The sequence below is a fragment of the Sphaerodactylus townsendi genome, linkage group LG05 (genome assembly GCF_021028975.2).
Source record: "Sphaerodactylus townsendi isolate TG3544 linkage group LG05, MPM_Stown_v2.3, whole genome shotgun sequence".
Taxonomy (NCBI): domain Eukaryota; kingdom Metazoa; phylum Chordata; class Lepidosauria; order Squamata; family Sphaerodactylidae; genus Sphaerodactylus; species Sphaerodactylus townsendi.
In genome coordinates, this window is record NC_059429.1 from 138,585,282 (window position 1) to 138,607,139 (window position 21,858).

General features: G+C 59.6%; 2 protein-coding genes across 3 annotated transcripts; both read left to right on the forward strand.

The window, feature by feature from the left end:
- Window positions 1-4,480: 4,480 nt before the first annotated feature.
- PCIF1 (phosphorylated CTD interacting factor 1) lies at window positions 4,481-14,814 on the forward strand. Its single transcript, XM_048498771.1, has 17 exons — window positions 4,481-4,620; window positions 4,849-5,021; window positions 6,671-6,809; window positions 6,891-7,015; window positions 7,467-7,631; window positions 8,504-8,625; window positions 8,731-8,885; window positions 8,986-9,133; window positions 9,239-9,322; window positions 10,506-10,605; window positions 10,697-10,859; window positions 11,083-11,255; window positions 11,913-11,999; window positions 12,198-12,382; window positions 12,643-12,736; window positions 12,896-13,071; window positions 13,887-14,814. The coding sequence occupies exons 3-17, from the start codon at window positions 6,686-6,688 to the stop codon at window positions 14,122-14,124; spliced, it is 2,139 nt and encodes a 712-aa protein (XP_048354728.1). The 5' UTR covers window positions 4,481-4,620; window positions 4,849-5,021; window positions 6,671-6,685; the 3' UTR covers window positions 14,125-14,814.
- A 3,869-nt stretch (window positions 14,815-18,683) lies between these two features.
- Window positions 18,684-21,351, forward strand: LOC125433317 (E3 ubiquitin-protein ligase RNF182-like). Of its 2 annotated transcripts, none has more exons than XM_048497819.1 (2): window positions 18,684-19,226; window positions 19,817-21,351. In XM_048497819.1, exon 2 carries the CDS (start codon window positions 19,847-19,849, stop codon window positions 20,591-20,593), a length of 747 nt encoding a protein of 248 aa, XP_048353776.1. In that variant the 5' UTR covers window positions 18,684-19,226; window positions 19,817-19,846; the 3' UTR covers window positions 20,594-21,351. The 2 variants fall into 2 exon arrangements, with proteins under 2 accessions (XP_048353776.1, XP_048353777.1); XM_048497820.1 differs by having other exon boundaries at window positions 19,821-21,351.
- The last annotated feature ends 507 nt before the right edge of the window (window positions 21,352-21,858 follow it).

Consider the following 21,858-nt stretch of genomic DNA (forward strand, 5'->3'; position numbering starts at 1 on the left):
TAGGTTCCAAGTAGTTGGGGGCCTCTGCCCTGGGCCCTCCCTCTCTCCCAACCACACCATAATCTGTGCTCTGTCTGGCCGGTCTTCGGATTCTCAGCGCTCACCAAGACCACCCCTCCAACCACCAACAGACTTGGGCACTCCGCAGCTACTGGACTGGGGGAGGGGAGGAGGCGGGCATCTTCATGACGATGCACTCTGCAAACTTCTAAACCTCTCCCATAAATTAGGCAAGGTTGGTCCTTTGATGGCTGTGATGGAAATGAAGATGCTCTGGTGGATGCCTGGCCCGACTCTCCCCAATCGATCCCGTCACAAACGAAGTCATACGACTTGGAATCACACCAACAACAAAGACCACGAGGGAAAGGTGGCTCCCGTGGAACACGCACACGGTGCACCAGGAGGAGAAGTCTGATGGAAAGATGGCCCTGGAAGCCACCACCCACGTGGAAGACCTAAGAAACGACGGATGGACAGCACTGCTGATGGACACGCATGCTGTCAACCTTACCCCTGAAAATGTCCCAAACCGAGCTATTTGGCCAAGAAAATGTCAGTGCCAGCTCCCTCAAGGGGGATATAGCCCTAGAAGAAGGAGAAGGAGGAGGAGGGGAAGAAGAAGGAAAAGAAGAAGGAGGAGGAGGAGGAGAAGGAAGAGAAGGAGAAGAAGGAGGAAGAGATGGAGAAGGAGGAGGAGAAGAATAAGGAGAAGAAGGAGGAGAAGGAAGAGGAGGAGAAGTAGAAGGAAGAGAAGGAGTAGAAGGAAGAGAAGGAGGAGGAGAAGGAAGAGAAGGAGAAGGAGGAAGAGAAGGAGAAGAAGAAGAAGGAAGAGAAGGAGGGGAAGGATAAGGAGGAGGAGAAGAAGGAGGAGAAGAAGAAGGAAGAGAAGGAAGAGGAGAAGGAGGAGGAGAAAAAGGAGAAGGAGTAAGAAAAGGAGGAGGAGGAAGGTGTTTTGATGGAACCAGGGCTGAGCTTGACAGATCAGAGAGGACACCCCTCGACAACACTCCTGCTGGCCCAGAGAGGTGTGCCCCCAGCAAATAGCACAAGTGCTTCCATGGCTGTCCCAGTCAGGATGCTGCAGAGTTGTTTTCTGTTGCTCCAGACCCAGTTTCCATCAAAGGAAGCTCATGAGCCCTTCCGCTGGCCTTCTCACTTGGAGCCTCTAGAAATGGTTTGGACCAGACTTCCGACAGAAGAACTGAAACTACCCAGTTCCTTAGCATAGAAAACACAGCAGAGTGATATAAAAGGGAGTTTTAATAAAGTTCTAATTATAAAAACCTCAGGCTACAAAAATATATTTACAAGAAGAGGAAGACAAACTAATCATGTGCTACGAAGCACTGGCAGGCAAGCAAGCTGACACAAATAAGGACAAAATACAGCCACGCAGCACAGCAGAAAATCATGCAGGACAAGGAGCAAAAGGGAGAGGGACAAGGGAGAGTTAAGGACCACGGAAACAGCTACACCTTAATATGCAGCATTGAAGGTCACCCTCCATCAGCCAATCAACTGCCCAGCTGCCCGGCATTGACGTTCAGCTACCAAATGGTGCCACTCTCTTGCTCCTGCAATTACTTACGGAAGAGATGCCGAATATTCTAGCAGCTTTGAACATCGGGCCACCGCCCTAAAATCTGGTGATCATCACCAGACTTAGGATTTTTGGGTGGCCTGAGACAAACCACCGACAGCGATGTCTCTGCCACGGGGCAAGGTGCCATCACAGAGGCGAGCCAGCTGCAAACCAGGCAGCTGGAGGGAAAGCCCCCCCCCCTCCGCAAGCAGGGAGAGGCTCTGGCCAGAGAGATGAAAGGCTTCCCAACTCAAAATAGCAGGCTGGAGTGACTCACTTGGGGTTTCCTCTATGCCCTTCAGGGCAAGACAGGCTGGGCCGCCCCACAACCACTAAGGGCAGCTCAGGGCCCGGCCTACCACACTCGGCAGGAGGCGCGCACAGAAAGAGCCGCCAGCTGGAGCTTTGGGTGTTTGGGTGGGCTGTTACTTCAAATGCACTTATTCTGGGTGTGAGAGAGAAGAAGAAGAAGAGTTTGGATTGATATCCCCCCTTTCTCTCCTGCAGGAGACTCAAAGGGGCTGACAATCTCCTTGCCCTTCCCCCCTCACAACAAACACCCTGTGAGGTGGGTGGGGCTGAGAGAGCTCCGAGAAGCTGTGACTAGCCCAAGGTCACCCAGCTGGCGTATGTGGGAGTGCACAGGCTAATCTGAATTCCCCAGATAAGCCTCCACAGCTCAGGCGGCAGAGCGGGGAATCAAACCTGGTTCCTCCAGATCAGAGTGCACCTGCTCTTAGCCACTACACCAGCCAGTTTCTCCAGTCCAAACCTCCCGCCCCTTCCCCTCCTATGAAGGAAAAGAAACCCCCTCCCCACTGCCTTCCTCAAACTCAAAGCTCCCCCCTGCTTTAAAAACACCCCTCTTATTGTATCTCACAAGCCTGTCCAGCTGGGCCTGTGGATTCTTCCTGGACCCCTCTGGACCAACCACCCCCAAGGGGCAAATGAAAGGAGGGGAAAGTAGGCCAAGAGTAGGGGCCGCCTCCCCCCCCCCCCAGCATTTTATTACAAGATGCTCATCGCTGCACCCCAAAGACTCCCAGCTGGGCTCTGGGCTGCAGCTCTGGAAAGCCTTTGTGTGCGGAAGGATCACAAGACTGCCTCGAGTCAGGGGCGTAGTGCCTTGTCGGGGGCACCACCTTGTCGGGGGCATCAAAATGCAAGGTTTGTTTGTGGGTATTTGTAGTGGTTTCCCATTTTTGGCCTGCAGGGGGCGTAGTTTTTAGGCTAGCGGCACCAACATTTCAGCGTATCATCAGGAGACTGTCCTTATGCTACCCCCCAAGTTTGGTGAGGTTTGGTTCAGGGGGGCCAAAGTTATGGACTCCCAAAGGGGGTGCCCCATCCCCCATTGTTTCCAATGGGAGCTAATAGGAGATGGGGGCTACAGTTTTGAGGGTCCATAACTTTGGCCCCCCTGAACCAAACTGCACCAAACCTGGGGCAGTCTCCTGATGAGACCATGAAAGTTTTGAGACTGTGCCTTCAGAAATGTGCCCCCCCCCCGCCTGCAACCCCCATTGACAGCAATACAGAAAACTCAATGCAGAACAAAGATTCTTGGGCAAATTTCTGGGATGTTCCTGCAGGGGGTGCACTTTTGGACATATCAGCACCAAAATTTCAGGGTATCATCTGGAGACTGTCATGATGGCACCCCCCAAGTTTGGTGGAGTTTGGTTCAGGGGGTCCAAAGTGATGGACCCTCAAAAGGGTAGCCCCCATCTCCTTAGCAAAGAATGGGGGATGGGGCACTGTCGTGGTGGAGTGGCCGCCCATGGGGGGGGGGGGCGGGGGGGCGGCATCCAACTCAGGTTTTGCCCCTGCCTCGTTACGCCCCTGCCTCGAGTGGAGAAGCGGGAACCAAGAACTCCTCCAAGCCTCCATTCCTCCCCACTTCCAAATCTCACAAGGTCCTTTGGGGATCACAGATTGAGGGCTGCGCTATTTCAAAAGAGCCTGGATTTTTGCCCCGGTCCCTAAATTTCAAAGCAATCCTTAAAAAAAAAAAAAAAAAAAGGCTCCAGCCCTGAAAATGCCCAGCATGGGAGCACATCACTGAGCCCACATCAGACTGGCCAGGGAGGAGAGCGCACCCTCACCCCACCCCCGCTTTGCGCCACGGGAGGACCAGGAGGGTCCCTTCCAAGTCCCAGGGCTGGGGGAGCTGCGCCCACATTTGACCCCCCCCCCGGGCTTATTTCAAAGTGTTTCTCTTGACACGCAATTGAGCCTTCCCGGCAAAGCAAAGTGACCACAGGGGCCCCGAGGGAGCGACCCGGCAGCTCTTCTGCGGCTGCAAGGCTGGATTGGGGGAAGAGCCCCCCCCCCGCCGCTCGCCTCCTGTGCTCAGGGAGTGGGGGGGGGGTGGGCGAGCAGCCGTCCGGCCAGGCCCTCTCGGGGCGGTGGGGAAGACGCCGCGGGGTCTCCCTGGCCCCAACTGCGAGAAAGCCCCGTGGGCGGGTGGCGTGGGCAGGGGGGGTCGCGGGGGCCAGCCGACTCAGCTCGGGGAAGACTCTGCCGGGACGCCTGCCTGCCTGCCCCCGCCCCATCTTCGCGCAACCCGCCACGCCCGAGGGAGGACGCCCTCCGCAACACCCGGGAGCCGCACGTGTGAATGAGACACGCGTGTCTTAGCCTCCCGCGGGGGCTGTTCACTGCTAGCCCTCCCGGAGACAGTCTAGACACTCGCACAGCACCTCTTCTGAACCGGGTCGCTCTCCGACCCCGCAGGAACACGAGAGGCACTCGCGCGCCTCGGCCGCGACCAGGACTCGAACTCGCGGTCTCTGCAGCCACGGGAACGGTGTAGTCACTGCCGCCGCCACCGCCTGCGCATGCGCGGCTTCGGTAGCGCGGCCGTCCGCTGACGCGTGCGCAGAGCGGGGGCGGGGCGTGTCCGCGCCTGCGCGCTGCTCGCCACGGGTCCGAATACAAGATGGCGGCAGTCGCTGCCAGGGTGAGGCGGCCCCGGAATGGCGGCGGGAAGCCCGGCGGCCCCCACAGCCCCCCCGTCCCGGCGCGGCGCCCAGGTGAGCGGGCGCGCGGGCGGCGCTGCGTCTGGCGGGCCGGCCGGCCGGCTTCCCTCCCTCGCGGGCGGGCGGGCGGGCGGGGGCGGCGCCGAGCGGGAGGGGGCGGAGGGAGCGCGGGAGGGGGCGGCCGCCATCTTGGGGCGCGCGCCTCCGACAACGGACGCGCGCCCCCCCCTTTGGTCCCCCCCCCCCCCCGCGCCCCCGGTGCGTGTCCGTGTCTCCCCGCAGCAGCAGCAGCAGCAGCAGCCCGGCCTTGTGGCCCGCGGAGCCCCGAGCCGCGATGAGGCGCCCGCCCCGGCCCTCGCCCGCCGACGCCGCCGCCGCTAGACCCGCCAGGCCGCCCCGCAGACGACCTCGACGCCCGCCGGAGCCGCCCAGCAGCAGCAGCAGCAGCAGCCCCTGTGGGTACCTCCGCCGCCGCCGCCGCCGCCGCCTCCTCCGTGCTCGGGTGGCGGCGCCAGTGCGGAGGCGCAGAGGAGGCCGTCCGGCCGGCCCCTTCTCTCCTCCCTCCCTCCCTCCCGGCCCCGTTTCCCGCGGCCACGGCCTTTGCCAGCCGGAAGGGCTCCCCAGGGATCATCTAGCCCGACCCCGTCCCCGCGCAGGGGGAGACTCAGAGCCACCCCCCCCTCCCTCCGGCCTGGCTGCAGCCCGCCTTCGCCCGTGGCCCTGCGGAGAGTGACCCAAGCAGGGCGGGCGGGCGGGCGGGCGACAGACTGGGGTGTCCGCGTGTCCGCCCGAGGGGAGCCGGGAGGAGAGGGAGGCGCCGCGGCTCCAGCCCCACGCATCCAGCGAGCACGTGGGGAGGCAGGGCCAGCGTGACGGGTGGCAGCCAGTGGCCACGTGCACAGTGACATTGGGAAGCGCTTCCCCGATCCCAGCCTCCACCAGCCCTGCAAGCGGCCGGGGAGGGTGGCGGGGCCAGCACGCACGTGGCCCTGCTGTCCACTGTGCAGAGCAAAGTGGGTGGCCGAGCAGCCTCCTAGAGCCAGGGCCTCCAGCGTGGTGCCGCCCGGGGGCACCCTGGCCCCTGCCGGCTGTGTCAAGAAAGCGGCTGTGCCCTTTGGAGTCCTCACAGGAGTTTGATTTGCCACCCAGGTCCCAGTGAGGTCTTTTCCAGCAGCTGCTGCCGCCCCGGCGGGTTCACTTTTGTTCTGCGACTCCTGTTTCTCAATATTCCTTTTTTCTAAAATGACACTTGGGCCTCTTCTGCGCCTCCCGTGGCAGCCATTTTGTGCCTGTGCCCACCACCCTTTGTCAGAATCCCCAAAGTTCCCCCTGGCTCCTGCAGATCCAGAGTCTGTCTAGCACTGGGAGCAGCAGTGGCGTAGGAGGTTAAGAGCTGGTGTATCTAATCTGGAGGAACCGGGTTTGATTCCCGGCTCTGCCGCCTGAGCTGTGGAGGCTTCTCTGGGGAATTCAGATTGGCCTGTGCACTCCCACACATGCCAGCTGGGTGACCTTGGGCTAGTCACAGCTTCTCGGAGCTCTCAGCCCCACCCACCTCACAGGGTGTTTGTTGTGAGGGGGGAAGGGCAAGGAGATTGTCAGCCCCTTTGAGTCTCCTGCAGGAGAGAAAGGGGGGATATAAATCCAAACTCTTTCTCTTCTTCAAAGGCCTCCCGGGGCCTGTGGGACTTACACATGTGCCTGTTCACACCAGGGAGAAGCGGCAGTGGTTGTGTTCTGCAGGTGGAACTACTGACACCCAGGGTAGCAGAAGCTCTTCTTGGAGGGCCCAAAGTTTGGGGGAGGCAGTGCCTCCCTGCTGCCCCCCACCCCCAATATCACAACTCCTCCTTCAGCAGGGTCCAGAGTTGGGTGGCTGGGCTGGGCTGTGGTGTCTTTGGGGTGTGGGAAGAGGGTGGGACTGACACCCCCTTTCCCCACTTGATCTTGCACCTTGCAGCTGTGCTGGTGTGCTGAAAGATGTCCTCTCAGTGCCAGTTCAGAGTGCTCCACCTGGGCCAGGTGGAGGTGTGACTGCTTGCTGACATGCTGCTGCCTCTTTTCTCTCTCTCCCCCCCCACCCCACCCCCCCTCGGCCCTCCAGCACAATTGTTGAGCGATGGCCAATGAGAACCACGGCAGCTCCAAGGAGGATGCTGCTCTGATGAGCCACTCCCCCGGCACCTCCCACCAGAACCAGCCGAGCTCCCCCAAGCCCGTCCGGCTGGTGCAGGACCTGCCAGGTAATCGTTGGGGGCCCCGTGCCTGGGGGTGAGCGAGGTCCTGCTCCCCGCTCTGGTCCCTGACGGCCTCCCTCTCCTCAGATGAGTTGGTGCAGGCCGGCTGGGAGAAATGCTGGAGCAAGCGGGAAAGCCGCCCGTACTACTTCAACCGCTTCACCAACCAGTCGCTCTGGGAGATGCCGCTCCTGGGACAGCACGACGTCATTGTGAGTCCTGGTGGGGCGGGGCGGGGCTGGCAGCCATCCCCCTTTGGGGTGCTTCTCGCCACGTGTTTTGAAGGAGCTGGCAGGCAGCATGGGCCGCAGAGGGGCAGCCTTACAGCTCTTGTGACCAGCAGTGGCGTAGTGGTTAAGAGCAGGTGCACTCTGATCTGGAGGAACTGGGTTTGATTCCCCCACTCTGCCACCTGAGCTGTGGAGGCTTATCTGGGGAATTCAGATTAGCCTGTGGGCTCCCACACATGCCAGCTGGGTGACCTTGGGCTAGTCACAGTTCTTCAGAGCTCTCTCAGCCCCACCTGCCACCTCACAGGGTGTTTGTTGTGGGGGGGGGGGGGAAGGGAAAGGAGTTTGTAAGCTCCTTTGAGTCTCCTGCAGGAGAGAAATGGGCGGGGGGGAAATAAACCCAAAACTCTTCTTCTTGTCTTGGCCTCTCCAGTCTGACCCTCTGGGTCTGAATGCAGCTCCAGCGCCTGCCGAAGTGGGAGCTGCTGGCAACTCTGCCTCTGCTGCTGCTGCTGCCGCCGCCCCCGAAGGCAAGTTGCGGAAACGGAGGCTGTCTGAGGAGGTTCAGCCCAGTGGCAACAGTGTGAAGAAGCCCAAGGTAGGTCCCGCAAGGCACCCAGCCTGCCAGCAACCCTCTGCAGAGCTTCCCTGAGTGAGGCCAGAGCCAGCTACGCAGGCAGCAGAGGGAGAGGCTCAGAGGGAGTGTGGAGAGCCGGCTGCTGGGCTTCTTGTCAGGGCAGAGTTGAACAGCGGGCACCTGTATGCCAGGGGCAGAGTCAAGTGGGCTGTCCTGGAGGCCTCTTTCCAGCAGCCTTCTCAGTTCAACAGAGCTGAATGAAATCTGCCTTGTCCCAAATCCGGTCCTCGGTCCATCGAGGCCACTCTTACGCGTGCAGACTGGCAGCCGCTCCTCTGCAGGGTCTCAGGCGGAGGAGGGTCTTTCGCATCCCCTACGGCCAGATTCTTTAACTGGAAACATCAGGGGTGGAGCCTGGGCCCTCGTGCGTTCCTAGCAGAGCTGCCTGGCCCCTCCCCAAGGCTCACTGCTTTCCTATGGTAACTTGGTTCTGTTTTGCCAAGGCCCAGAACACCCAGGCACACACAGACGCCACCTCCTGCAGATTCTGGTTGCTGCAGAGGGTCCCATGTTCAATCTCTGGTGACTCCAGTTAGAAGGGCCAGGCAGTAGGGGAAGTAAAAGGCCTCCGGCTGGGATCCCAGAGAGCTGCTGCCAGCCTGTGTGGGCATTTCTGACCGGGACAGTTTGAGGGTCTGATTCAGTGTGTCTGAATCTCACTGTCCACCAGGGTGGTCTGAAGTGGATGCTGCTGCTGAAATATTTTCTGCTCTCCCTCACCAAATGGGGCTTGCTTGCTGAGTCAGGGCCCGTCTTCTGACCATGTTTCTCACAGTGGAGCGACGGGTACCCCCCTGCCAAAGCTGATCCTGCTCTTGCCACCTCCCTTTTAGGTAGACATACCTCCAGCTCAGCCCACCCCCAACTCCTCCAGTACTCCTGGGACCCCTGTTTTGAAGATGTGGGGGGTCTCCCCTGAAGACAAACAACAGGCAGCTCTTTTGCGACCAACCGAGTGAGTCCCGGGGATCTTTTGGGGGGTGGGGGACTCGGGTCCCAGCCCGATTTCTTTCCCTGGGCCCACGTCTGAGCCTGGCAGCATCTCTCCCTTCCCTCGCAGGGTGTACTGGGACCTGGATGTCCAGACGAACGCGGTCATTAAGCAGAGGGCCCCCTCGGAGGTGCTGTCTCCCCACCCAGAAGTGGAGCTCCTGCGGTCCCAGCTGATGCTAAAACTGCGCCAGCATTACCGGGAGCTTTGCCAGCAGCGGGAAGGTGGCTGTGTCCTCTTTCTGTCCCTCCTCTGGTCCTTGCCGTGCCCCTGAAGCCGGGGTCAGGAAGGCGCCTGGGTCACCAAATCCTCCTTTTTCCTCAGGGATTGATCCCCCACGAGAGTCCTTCAACCGCTGGATGCTGGAGCGGAAGGTGGTGGACAAAGGGTCAGACCCTCTGTTGCCGAGCGACTGTGACCCTGTGGTATCTCCTTCCATGTTCAGAGAAATCATGAATGACATTCCGATCAGGTACAGGTGGAGGACGGGCAGCAGCATCAGCAGCAGCAGCAAAGCCCCTTGGGGGGTGGGGGCAGCAGCCCTTTTCTGTCTCCGCCATCTCCACGTTTCCTGCAGGTTGTCCCGGATTAAGTTCCGGGAAGAAGCCAAGAAGCTGCTCTTCAAATATGCGGAGGCGGCAAAGAGGCTCATCGACTCCAGGTGGGAGCATTGTCCTTTGCAAGGTGGGGACGCGGCTGTGGGGAAGTTGGGCCAGAGGGAAAGGGGGGGGGGGAAGAGGAGGGAAGCCAGTGGGAACAGCAAGAGGTCCAATCGGGAGAAGCAGAATTTTCGGACGTTTTGAGGAAACTGAAAAATGTGCAGTAATTTCCTTCCTGTCAAATGGAGAGGCTTTCTTTGTGAGTGGCATAAGATAGAACCCATGATTTATAACTTAGAATGCAAAATGGTACTGTGGGCATATTTATGGAATTTAAAACCGAAACTTGGAAATGTTTTTTTTTCCAGTGTTCCCCCAAATTTCCTATAATTTGCATTGAAAAAATTCTCAGATTTTTTCATGCTGTATATTTGCAATGAATGAAATCCTTTGTAAGAGGAGGTTTTCCTCAATCAGAAATAGGAAAATATTTTATGTTTTGCTTTTTGCAGTAATCTCCTGATTTTTCCCCATTGGAAAAATTGGGGGAAAATTCTCAGAAAAAAATAGAAACCCCCCAGCATTCTCCCCCCCCAAAAAGCCCCCATTTTGCTTGACATTTGTATCCCAAAGCAACTTCCAAAGGTTTATTTTTATATGATTTAATCAGTTGCTTGGAAAAACCAGCAACATGGCTGTGAGATCTGCATTGTGTGGCCCTGACTGTCTTCTGAGGGGAGAAATACCCCGTGGTTGTGCTCTTGGGCTCTTCATGAAGGCTGCTGGTGGTTGAACTCTGGTGGAAGAACTTGGCCTTTCAGCAGAACCATCAGCTCCAGAGCCCATTTTCATCTTTGTCAAGGGCAGAGATCCCCAAGTGGGGCCCGGGGCCACTGTGCTGCCTGCTGACACCTTTCTAGGTGCCTGATAAACATTTTTAGGAAGTGGGTTGGGTCAGAGGGGGCTTTTCCCCAGCAAGACTTCTAATTGGCTGGGGGGGAGGGGGGGCAGCAGGCTGAAGGTCAGCTGCGGCCATCAGTGTTTGGTGACTCTCATCATCCCGTGTCAGAATTCCACAGGCTCAGAAACCTCAGGGACCCCTGCCTGGAGCGTGGCGCACTGTGTCCGAGGCGCTGCTATGGCCGGGCAGCCCCCTCCCACTCAGTTGTAGCGCTTCTTGTGAAGGAGAACAGCCTCAAATGCCCCAGGGCTTTGGAGTAAAGTGTTGTTTGGGTCTGGGTGCAGGAATGCCTCTCCAGACAGCAGGAAGGTGGTCAAGTGGAACGTGGAGGACACCTTCACCTGGCTGCGGCGGGACCACTTGGCCTCCAAGGAGGACTACATGGTCAGTGGGTCCCCCGCGGGTGGGAGCCCACGGGTGCCCTGGGCTCAGAGCCGCGGGGAGTGTGTAAGGGCTTTTCTGTCTGCCTCCCCAGGACCGCCTGGAACATCTCCGCAAACAGTGTGGCCCCCACGTGTCTGCCGCCGCCAAGGACTCCGTTGAGGGCATTTGCAGCAAGATATACCACATCTCCCTGGAGTACGTCAAGCGCATTCGAGAGAAGCACCTGGGCATCCTCAAGGAGCACGGCATATCTGGTGGGTGCCGAGGGGCATCGGGGGCTGGAACGGCAGCTGCGGCCCTCTGGTCCAGCCCAGCTGGGTTCCATTTGATCCACGGAGACACATACCGGGGTTCTGCTGCTGCTGCGTGGCAGGCCTGTGTTTGTGGGTGCAAATGGGCCTTTGCTTCCCAGCCTGGGAGCTTTGGAGGGGTGCTGCTGAACGGGAGGGAAACTGACCTCCTCCGCCTCCTGTGCAGCTGAGACGGAGGCTCCCGAGGTGCAGGAGCGGCTGGTCTACTGCTTCCCGGTGCGGCTGGCTGCCCCTTCCCCGCCACTGCCAAACGTGGAGATGCACATGGAGAACAACGTGGTTTGTGTCCGTTATAAAGGCGAGATGGTGAAAGTCAGCCGCAACTACTTCAGCAAGTTGGTACGTCGGCAGGGGGGCGGAAGAGGGGCTGCACTCACTGCACTGCAGTTTCTCCTTCAAGTACCGTGGGGGTGGAGGGGTTGGGACCATGAATTCCAAAACCACACACCCCTGCTCCTGCCAGCCGCTTATTATTGGTTTCATTTGTACCCCATCTTCCCCCCAATGGGAAACCAAAGTGGCTCAAGTGTTGGGGGGGTTTCCGGGCTGCATGGCCGTGTTCTGGTAGCATTTTCTCCTGATGTTTCTCCTGCATCTGTGGCGGGCATCTTCAGAAGATCATCAGTTTCGTCTGCATCTGTGGCTTGTATTTTCTGAGGATCCTCTGAAGATGCCAGCCACAGATACAGGCAAAACGTCAGGAGAAAATGCTACTGGAACACGGCCATGCAGCCCGGAAACCCACACAACACCCTATTTTTTTCATTTGTGCCCCACCTTCTCCCCCAATGGGAAATGAAAGGGGCTTGTTTCATTTTCCTCTCCTGCGTTTTATCCTTGCTGGGCAGAGGGTGGCTGACTCCAGCTCTCCTGGCAAGCATGTATGGCAGAGCGTGAATTCAAACGTGGGACGCCCAGGTCCCAGTGCGACCCTCTAACCATTGCCCCATGTTGCCATCTTCAGGGGTCTCTGCAGCAACTTCCCTTTTCTTGCAGTGGCTGCTCTATCGCTACAGTTGCATTGACGACCCCAGCTTCGAGCGTTTCTTGCCGAGGGTTTGGTGCCTTCTCCGCAGATACCAGGTTGGCTGGGGCTGTGGTTCTGGTCTTGGGCGTTGGGGGCAGGGGAGGGGAGGGGTGGGGAGGCAGGGTCTTCCTCTGTCTGCCTGGGGTGGGCACTGGGCTTGCAGGTTTCCTTTGGACCCCGCTTCTGAGCCGGGCAGCCTGCTTTGGTCAGGGACCTGAGGGCCGGTCCGTCCGTCCGTCTGTCTCTCCTTGCAGATGATGTTTGGTGTCGGGCTCTACGAAGGGACTGGCCTGCAGGGGGCGCTCCCTGTGCACATCTTCGAAAGCCTCCACAAGCTCTTTGGGGTCAGCTTCGAGTGTTTCGCCTCCCCTCTGAACTGCTACTTTAAGCAGTACTGCTCCGCCTTCCTGGACACGGACGGGTACTTTGGATCTCGGGGGTGAGGAATGCCACCGCTTTGTTCCTGAGGGGATGGCGGGAAGGGGGGGGGCACACAACTCTCTCTGCTTGGAAGGGAGTGGTGGTGGATGACGTGTGTGTGTCTCTCTTAGGGTTATGAAAGTCTTTGCAACGCTTGCCTTTTCTCCTGTTGTGGAGGCAATTGGGAAAGAGGGGCTGGGGCCAGGGGAGCTGGTGGTCTTGCTCTGGTTCCCCATTACAAGCGTTGCCCCCCCCCCCCCATTTATTCCGTTTCTTCAGTCCCTGGCTGGAGTTCTTCCCCGTCAGTGGCTCATTTGAGGCCAACCCTCCATTCTGCGAGGAGCTGATGGACGCCATGGTGTCTCACTTTGAGGTACAGCTCCCCCTCCTCCCCACTGGGGGTGGGGGGGCTTTGCTGTGAGCGGTCACTGGCTCCCTGCCATTCCTCTCCTTGCTTGGGCCTCCCCGCCCCACCTCGGGGGCCCAGTGGTGCTGGCTGTGGGTGAGGCGGCTGCTTCTTTTCTTGCCGTAGAAACTTCTGGAAACCTCCAGCGAGCCCCTCTCCTTCATCGTCTTCATCCCAGAGTGGCGGGACCCCCCCACGCCAGCCCTCACGCGCATGGAGCAGAGCCGGTTCAAGCGGCACCAGCTCATCCTGCCCGCCTTCGACCACGAGTACCGCAGCGGCTCCCAGCACATGTGCAAAAAGTAAGCCCTGTCCCATTTCCAGAGGGCCAGCATGTGTGTCCGTGGGATCCAGCCCGCCCTCCCAGCCTTTCTCTCCCACAGACCCCTTGCACCGGGCAGTCTAGTCCAGGGGGGGAAACACTCAGCCTTTGTAGGCTGTACGTGCGGAGCCTGTGGGCAGTCCTGTCGGGGCATGTTACGATAGGTCTGTTATTGTGGGGCGGGGGCTAGAATGGGCCTGTGCAGAAGGGGAAGGATTTGGCATCTTGGTCTAAATCAGTGATGGCGAACCTATGGCACTTGGAGCCCTCTCTGTGGGCACACGCACACAGAGTTCACCATGTGAGGGGTGGAAAATTACACACACACACACATATCTAGACTGACCTGGGCCACTGAGCACAATGTGCGCACACCGCAGTGAGCAGGAAGGACTCGGCTGGCGGGCCTGGTGCCTGGGGGGGTGGGGAGTGAAGAGGAGGCAGAGATGCTAGAGAGGCACAGAGCGGTGCGCGGGGGACCTGCTGGAGGCTAGAGCAGGCTGGCCCCTGCTTGAGCGGGTGGGATGGAGGAAGAGGGAGCCAACTGTTTTTTTCTAAACTTAAACCTCAGCATTCAGGTTAAATTGTCGGGTTGGCACTTTGCGAGAAATAAGTGGGGTTTGGGTTGCAATTTGGGCACTCGGTCTCAAAAAGGTTCGTCATCACTGGTCTAGATGCTGAAGCCTCCTCCCTTTCTGGAGGCCGCTGGCTGGCCCAGGACCCCCAAACTTCCCCTGCCAGAGGAAGGGGGTTCAGCCTCCAAGTGGGTCCTCAGCGGCTGCCTTCTGCTTGCAGGGAGGAAATGTACTACAAGGCTGTCCACAACACGGCCGTGCTCTTCCTGCAAAACAACCCCGGCTTTGCCAAGTGGGAGCCCACCGCAGAGCGCCTGCAGGAGCTGGTGGCGGCCTTCAAGCACTCGGGACGGGCCGTGGCTGCCTCGTCTTCGTCCTCCTCCTCCGGGTCCGCTCCGGACAGCGACCGAGAGACCGTTCGGGAGCAGAGCACCAGCCGCGAGACCACGCCCAATTAGCAGTCGGACTGGAGAGATGGCGGTTGGCGCAGCGGCCCCTTGCTGCCTGCCCCATTCTGCAAGCCCTTTGTGGAGAACATTGGGGAGCGCCCACCGGAGACGGAGCCCGTGCCTGCCGCTCCCTCCCCAGAGGACCTGACAAGAGCCCTGGTGCTGACAGCAGCCTGAGCGAGGGGCCAGGTGGGCGGAGCGAGGCCCAAGGAGTCGGGAGGGGGCCAAGGCCTGGCTCGGCACTGCAACGGGATCCGGGACCTCTTTGGCCGGGGGGGTGGGGGTGGGGGTGGGGAGAGCAGTCTGCGCTGGGCTCTCCGGTGTCTCCAGCCCAGCGTTGTGCATAGTGTAAATACGTGTCAGTGTGACAACTCCGCTCTGTGCAGCCCGTCCTGTTGCCTTTCTCTCGTTTCTTGCCCAGGCGTGTACCAGTTGTGTGTTCTCACTGATGCCGCTGACTGTGAACCCGCAGAGCGCAGGAGCTCCTTTGTGTGTGTACAGAGGTCTCGGCCGCCATTTTGTAGTTGTCATGATTTCTTCCGGGAGCCCCAGCCCGTCTTGGGGACCCCTGGGATTTTTTTTAAGGATTTAATTTAACAGCACTAACCATTTTATTACTTCTATCAACAGAGCAAAGTAAAGTCTATTTTTGATTTCATTTCCTAGTTCCTAGGAACATTAAAAACCAGCATTACGTTGCCTCCTGGGCCTCAGTGTGTTTCATCCACACTTTAAACCTGAGGGGACACAAACTAGCTGGAGGCCGAGGGTGGCTGCCGTGATGCCCTAGGACAGTGGTGGTGAACCCTTGGCACTCCAGATGTTATGGACTACAATTCCCATCAGCCCCTGCCAGCATGGCCAATTGGCCACGCTGGCAGGGGCTGATGGGAATTGTAGTCCATAACATCTGGAGTGCAAAAGGTTTGCCACCACGGCCCTAGGAGGACAAGAGAGTTTCTTCCTGTGTGCCGGGGGCACTCGCGAGAAACAGGCTTATTCTTGTGTATGGATCTGGCCTCCAGCGGGCAGGCCTCCTCTCTGAACGGGGCTGAAATATCGTTCCAGGGACCCTGTTGGGCTGTGCAGCCACGAGGCCTCCTCTCCTCCCTTCCGCCACAGGCCTGACTTGAGGGATCCCTCTGCTTGGTATGTCTCTAAGTCTGTTAGAGTGCTTCCCTGCTGCCCCCCCCCCCCCACACACACACTCTACACCGGTGCCTAAAGGTGCCTACACCTGGTAGGCCACTGCGAGTAGCAGAGTGCTGGACTAGATGGACTCTGGTCTGATCCAGCAGGCTCTTTTTGATATTCTTAGGTACACTCTGGTAGGGCAGCGTACAGTGCAGGTGTGAAGCTCTTGGCCTCCGGGCTGCTGCCGCCGCCAGGGCTTTCCTGCCCTTGGCCAGAGTGAAGTGGCCGTTTCGTTGGGATTTGGGAGGAGGAGGAATCTTCTGGAAGGCATTACTCTCCCCCCTCCCTCCCTGCGTTGCCTACAGAGCTTGTGGTGGGTTACTTAATGGGTCATAACCACCTTGAGGCCAAAGGCACAGAGGGCTTGGAGCTGGGCCTGAACACACCCGACAACAAAATGCCTCCCTGGCAGCTCTTTTGTCCTCGTGGGCCCCAAAGGGAGAAACGAAGCCTCAGTCATCAAAACAAGGACCCTCGGCCAGTCTGCAGTGAGCCTCGGCAAGAAACAGAGTGCAGCGGGACGGGGCCTTTAGCCCCCCTGTCTGTTGTGGCGTGCAGATGTAGTTGATGCCCTGGGGGGGGGGGGGCTAGCCCTGAACTCGCCTGTCCTGTGCTTCTTCAGGGGCACTGGAGGAAAAAAACAGACTCTGGGCCCTGATTTTCTGACTTCATTGAAACCTTCCCTTTTGCCCCAGTGGGGACTCACAGCAGCTTCCCTTTAATTCTCACCACAGTTCTCGGAGGGAAGCTGAGTGCAGGGCACACGCCCGGGGTCCCGCAGGGAGCTTTCATGGAGGGGTGGGGGTGGGGAGTCAGTGCCTGTCCTCTGCCAGTTCCTCCCCCAGCTCTCCAGGCAGAAATTCCCGTCCCGACCCCCCGTGCCCTCACTTTGCTGTCAGGCAGTGCCTTTTGCCATCGGATGAAATGCCAAGGAGGGGACTGATGATACGTGGAGGGGTGCTGGGGTGACTTCTCCCCCCAATTGATGGGCAGAGCCACAGTTCAGACAAATGCAGAGTTTGCAAAACATGTGACAAGCTGGGGAAAGGGGATCCATCGCCCCCATTAGGACGCTGGGGCCGCTCTCTGGGTCTGCACGGCGCAGTCGTTCAGAGGCGGGCCATGTGCTTTCCCTCTTGGAAGTGACGGGTTTGCCCAGGACCAGGGAAGAGGATGCTGAGCTAAGGTGGCTTTGGTGCCAGCCACAGATGCAGGTGAAACGTCAGGAACAAGACCACGGCCACGCAGCCCGGAAAGCCCACAACCACCAGTAGCTTTGTGTGTTCCTCAGACAGGCTCCGGCTTCAACCCACTGGACAGCCGGTTAACGGGGAGGGGAAGGAGAGGAAGCTCTGTGGGCACGACTCACCTTGCCCCCAGGGCCAAACGTGTTGTTTCTCAGCGCTGGCGCCCAGGGGCCATTCTCTTTCACAGGCACACCAAAGGAAGTGCCAGCAGCCTGCAGCCCAAAGACAGGACAGGGGGCCCCTGCCTACCACCAAGACTGCTGCAGTCCAAAGAAGAAGAAATGTCCACGCTAAGGCTGGAGGAGAACAGGCAGGCTGGGTGGTCAGCGTGCGGAAGCTGGAGAGGGCTGCCCCCACACCGAGCCCTGGATCTTTGCTGCCCATCTGTGGAAGTGGTGTTTGCAAGGCTGTGCACTCGCTCGCTGCTCCACTCTGGAGGCTCCAGTTCTTCTGTGTTTAGGAGTGACCCACAAGGAGCTAGAAGGTCGCTGCTTTTTCTTCGCACGTTTTCCTGGGTTTGCAGGAACCAGGGCTCCCACTGTGGCCCCCTTGGGCACTCAGGGGCCCACTAAGCTTTTCAGAAAGTAGACAGGGTGCCTGGAGGCTCAGGAGGACCAGAAGGCACCCAGGATTCCCTCTGTGTGTGATTTTTCCCTCTTTTTATCCCCGGTCCTTCTCTCCTCCCCTTTGATTCTTATACAATTCTTTGCAAAGTGAGGAGGGACGCACTGCCTTCGCCTGTTTCCTTCAGCATCAGTGGCTATTGGTTTGATTCCACCTCCTGTGGCAGCTATTTTGAGATGGTGCTGACCATACCCAGCCCCCCCCCCCCCCCCCCCCTTTCAAAATCCATAGAACAGTGGAGCTGGAAGAGAGTCCAAGGAAATCCACAGTGGCCCAGAAGAACCTTCCAGCCCCCCTGGCCAATCTGGCTTGGAAGAAAATTGCTTCCTGGCCCCAAAGTGGCAAACAGCACAACAGTATAGAGAGGGTGGGACAGAGGGTGCTTGTGCCCAGGTGCCTTTGTGATTGGTCGGGGGGGGGGGGGCGCTTTGGATGGATTCAGTGCTGCTGTTTAAAGGAGGGAATTGCTGCATGCGGGAAGTGGGGGGGGGTGGAGTTGAGTACGTTTCTCCCTTTTCACAGGCAGGAAACGACAAACCACCTCCGAACCTCAGAGGATCCTTTACGCAAGGAGGTTGTGGCAGTGCTGCAGAATACACCTGGCGGAGCGGGGCCCTGCTTGCAGAGAAGCGCCAGAGGTTTGCTCCCTGCGCGTCCTCAGTCGTGGGTGAAGCACATCTCCTTCGTCCAAAGTGTCCTGGGGTGTTGTGTGACGTCTTGCCTGCATCTGTGGCTGGCATCCTCTGAAGATCATGCCGGCCACAGATGCAGGCGAAACGTCAGGAGAGAATGCCGCTAGAACACGGCCAGACATTGTGGGAAACTGCACAACCCCCCGGTGATTCTGGCCATGAAACCCTTCGACAATATGCGTGTCAATCCTGTTTGTTTTTGGAGGATCTTGATACTTTTAGCCCAGGTTCCCAGTTTTCTGGCTTGAGGCGGGTGTTAGGGGGTAGGGGGGTGAGGATAATGAAGGGCCAAGGACGTGGGGTGCAAAGGACACGCTTTCTGCCCAGAATTTAAAGCTGCCCGACCCAGAAAGGTGCCCGAGTGCCTCTTGGTGAGCATCCCAAGAGCCTGGATGGATGCACCCCAAAGCCCTCTCTCTCAAGCTCCCGGGAGGCCACAAGAGAGCCCACAAGCAGGCCGTGAAGAGAAGAGCTGGGGCCAGAGGTACACTGCTACTGAACATGGAGGGTTTGTTGTGCCCGTTGCTTCATCTTGGATGAAGTAAGTGACTGTACCCCCTGCGAAGAAGAGCCTCTTTCAGTCCTGGTTCCCTCCCTGGGGGGCTGCTTCGCTAACTCTCTCAGGGCCAAACGAGGAGCCGCCCAGAAGGGGGGTCCCTGGGAGGGAGCCGCAGGTCCGGGAGGCTGAGCTCCTGGCAGCCAGGCGTTCCTACTGAGAGCCCCCCGAGCACACGCTGGTGAGTCGGGGGCAGACCTGAGGACGCCCCGGCCTCGGGCCGCCTTTCAGCCCCCCCCCCCCCCGCAACGGCTATCGCGTCCCTTGAGCCGGCGACCCTTCTCGGCCGGAAGCTGTCGGAGCACATCGCTGCCCTCGCCTCGGGGGCTTCCTCCGCCCTGTCCGGAGGGGGGGGGGGCAGCCCAGGCGAGCCCCACCCCGCAGACGGCGAGGCTGAGCAGGGCCGGCCAGGACTTGGGCGGCAGTCCGGGGGGGCAGGCTGGCTGATCTCTCCCCACCCCTCGGCGGCTGAGCTGGGCTGGCTTCGGCCGCTGAGACGCGAAGGGAGCCGTAGCGCCCCCTCCCCCCCCCCCCAGCACCCAGGCAGGGGTTGTGGCGACGGCGTCTCCCGACCGGCCCCCCTCCCGCGGACAGTCGGTGCAGGGGGGGGGGGCCTCGGGGAGCTGGGCGGGCTTTGGCGCCCCCGGAGCTGCCGGCACGTCCCGCCCGGTCCCGGCGCGCTGCGCGGCTGCGGGGGCGTCCGAGCGCGGCTTCGCCCCCGGGCCAGGGTTGCCGCGGCAACGGCGGTCCGGGCGAGCGGCGGAGGCTGCGGCAAGCTGGACGGCCTCCCGGGAGCAGGTAGGAGCGCTGGCGGGGGGGGGGGTACCCCACACCCCACCCCAAAGTCTGGGCTATTCGCAGGTGCTGGAACATCCGCTGAACTGGCCGAGCCCTCCCCCCCCCCCCCCCCAAAAAAAAATGCGTGCCATAAGTCAGCCGGGCCAAGATCTGGGTGGCGCTGGACTGCCCGGGCTAAGATGTGGGCGAGCAGAGGCTGAATGGGCAGAGGCCCAGAAGACCCCGGGGCCCAGAGGCAGGTGGGGGCGACGGGGGGGGGATCGATTCCCTTTCCTGACACCGCTGGGCTCGTCTCTCCCCCCGGGGGTGCCCAGCGCTGTCTCAGTGGCATGCGAAGCAGCAGGGGAAGATGGCAGGGTGCCAGGCCCAGAGAGCGCTTGCATGCAGCAGGTGACCGTGGACGGGAGGCGCGCACGGGGGGGGGGGGGGCTCGTGGGGGGCATCAGTCTGGGCCACCCAGCACATCTCTCTCCTCTTTGCTCCAAGGGGCGGTGTGGTCCGTCTGGCAGGAGTGCTAGGGACCCCAGGCAAGCTGGGCACAGGACTCGAGTGGGATGTTGGCGCCTGAGCTCTGTTCCCTTCTTTCCCAGCTAGGCCTCCCTCACCCCGCCAGTGCCGCCATGTCCCTCAGCAGGAGCAAGTTGGGGGGATCGCCCCCACCCCGAGTCTTCACCTCCCAGGAGACGGAGTGCAAGATCTGCTACGAGCCCTTCGACAGCCGCGCCCGACGCCCCAAGCTGCTCAGCTGCCAGCACCGGATGTGTGCCAGGTGTCTGCACAAGATGGCGGACGTGGGCAGGTCTCCCGGGAGCCTCTGCTGCCCTTTCTGCCGCCAGGAGACGCTCCTGCCCGACCGGGAGGTGGGCCGGCTGGAAGACGACGGCCGAGTGCTGGCCCTGCTGAGCAGCTGGGAGGGGGCCCGCAGGCCGGGATGCCCCCCGCTCTCCCCGGAGGTGCTGCTGTGCCCGGGCATCCTGGAGCCCTTTGGGGAGGGCAAGAGCAGCTCCTCCGACTGCCTGGTCATCACTCTCCTGGAGGTGCCCGAGGACCTGGCGGTGCCCGAGGGCGTGGGGCTCCTGGACGTCATGCGGCTCTATCGGCCGCCCAGCCTGGCCTCACTGCCCTGCCACGTCCCCCTGGCCGTGTGCCAAGCTTGCAGCCCGTGCCCTGCCCTCCCCCGCTTCCTGATGGGGGTCCTCTGCCTGGTCTACTTCAGCTCCCTGCCCCTGGGCATCTACCTGCTCCTGGTGGAGCGCCTCAGCCTGGGCATCGTCTTGGTGAGCCTGGTGCCCGCCACCCTCATCCTCTGCATCTTCTACAGCCTCTGCCAGTGTCTGCGCCATGAGATCTTCGACTTCCCCTCTTGAGCCACCAGGACTGCTGGGCTCAGAGCTTCCTGCCCGGGTGCCCCAGGGCCCCCTTGCCCGCTCCTTCTCTTGGCACCACCACAGCCTGCCCCAGCCTCACTAACTCTCCGCCATCCGTCCCTCACTGGAGCAACGTCGAGTGGCAGTTCTCCCTGGATGCCGACTGATTGCAGCGGCCGGGGAGGGTCCGTGCGCCTGGCACGTTTCCGGCAGCAAAAGGGACGTTGCCCGTGAAGAAGGGGCTTGTGACACAACCGTGCAGCGGCCGCACACCCATGAGGTCCACCCACATCTCAACATGCCTCTTCCCTTGCTGTTGAACGCTGGTGGGTCCAGCACTTGCCACACCCCCTCCCTGTACAGGTAGCAGAGCCCCCCCAGTTCAGTTCACGTGGGTAGACCCCAAATGCTCAAGTGTTCTTTGGCAGGATCGCCCCAAACCCCACACTGTTGGTTCTGATTCAGTGCTCAATAGTGCCCCGAAACTACCCAAACAGCTAAATGGTACCATATATAGGTTGGGTGACACCTGACTTGGCAACACTACATGCAAAAGGGATCTGGGAGTCTTAGTGGACCACAAGCTGAGCATGAGTCAGCAGTGTGATGTGGCGGCCAAGACAGCCAATGTGATTATGGGCTCTATCAATAGGAGTATACTGTCTAGATCCAGGGATGTAAATGTACCTCTCTCTTCTGCATTGGTTAGACATCACCTGGAATTTTATGTCCAGTTCTGGTCACCACAATTCTAGAAGGATATTGACCAGCTGGAATGAGTCCAGAGGAGGGCAACCAAAATCGTCAAAGGTCTGGAATCCGTGCCCTATGAGGAGAGGCTTAGGGGGATGGGGATGTTTAGTTTGGTAAAGAGAAAGTTAAGTGATGATAGCCATGTTTATATATTTGAAGGGATGTCATGTTGGTGAGGGAGCAAGCTTGTTTTCTGTTGCTCCAGAGACCAGGACCAGGAGTGATGAGTTCAAGGTGAAGGAAAAGAGATTCCACCTAAACATTAGGAAGAACTTCCTGACCATCAGGGCTGTTCGACAGTGGAATTCACTGCCTCGAAGAGTGGTGGAGTCTCCTTCTTTGGAGGTTTTTAAAGAGATGGCCATCTGTCAGGATTACTTTGATTGTGTGTTCCTGCATTGCAGGGGGTTGGACTTGATGGCCCTTGGGTGTCTCTTCCAGCTCTATGATTCATGTACAATGACAGTGTACCTTTGAAGCCTGGCCCAAAGGAAACCCACCTGGCCTTCATG

Coding starts and splice junctions, on each gene's coding strand:
- PCIF1 (XM_048498771.1), top strand. CDS start 6,686: ATGGCCAATGAGAACCACGGCAGCTCCAAGGAGGATGCTGCTCTGATG. Junction 9,323..10,505: donor AAGAGGCTCATCGACTCCAG/GTGGGAGCATTG, acceptor GTCTGGGTGCAG/GAATGCCTCTCCAGACAGCA. Junction 12,000..12,197: donor GCCTTCTCCGCAGATACCAG/GTTGGCTGGGGC, acceptor CTCTCCTTGCAG/ATGATGTTTGGTGTCGGGCT.
- LOC125433317 (XM_048497819.1), top strand. CDS start 19,847: ATGTCCCTCAGCAGGAGCAAGTTGGGGGGATCGCCCCCACCCCGAGTC.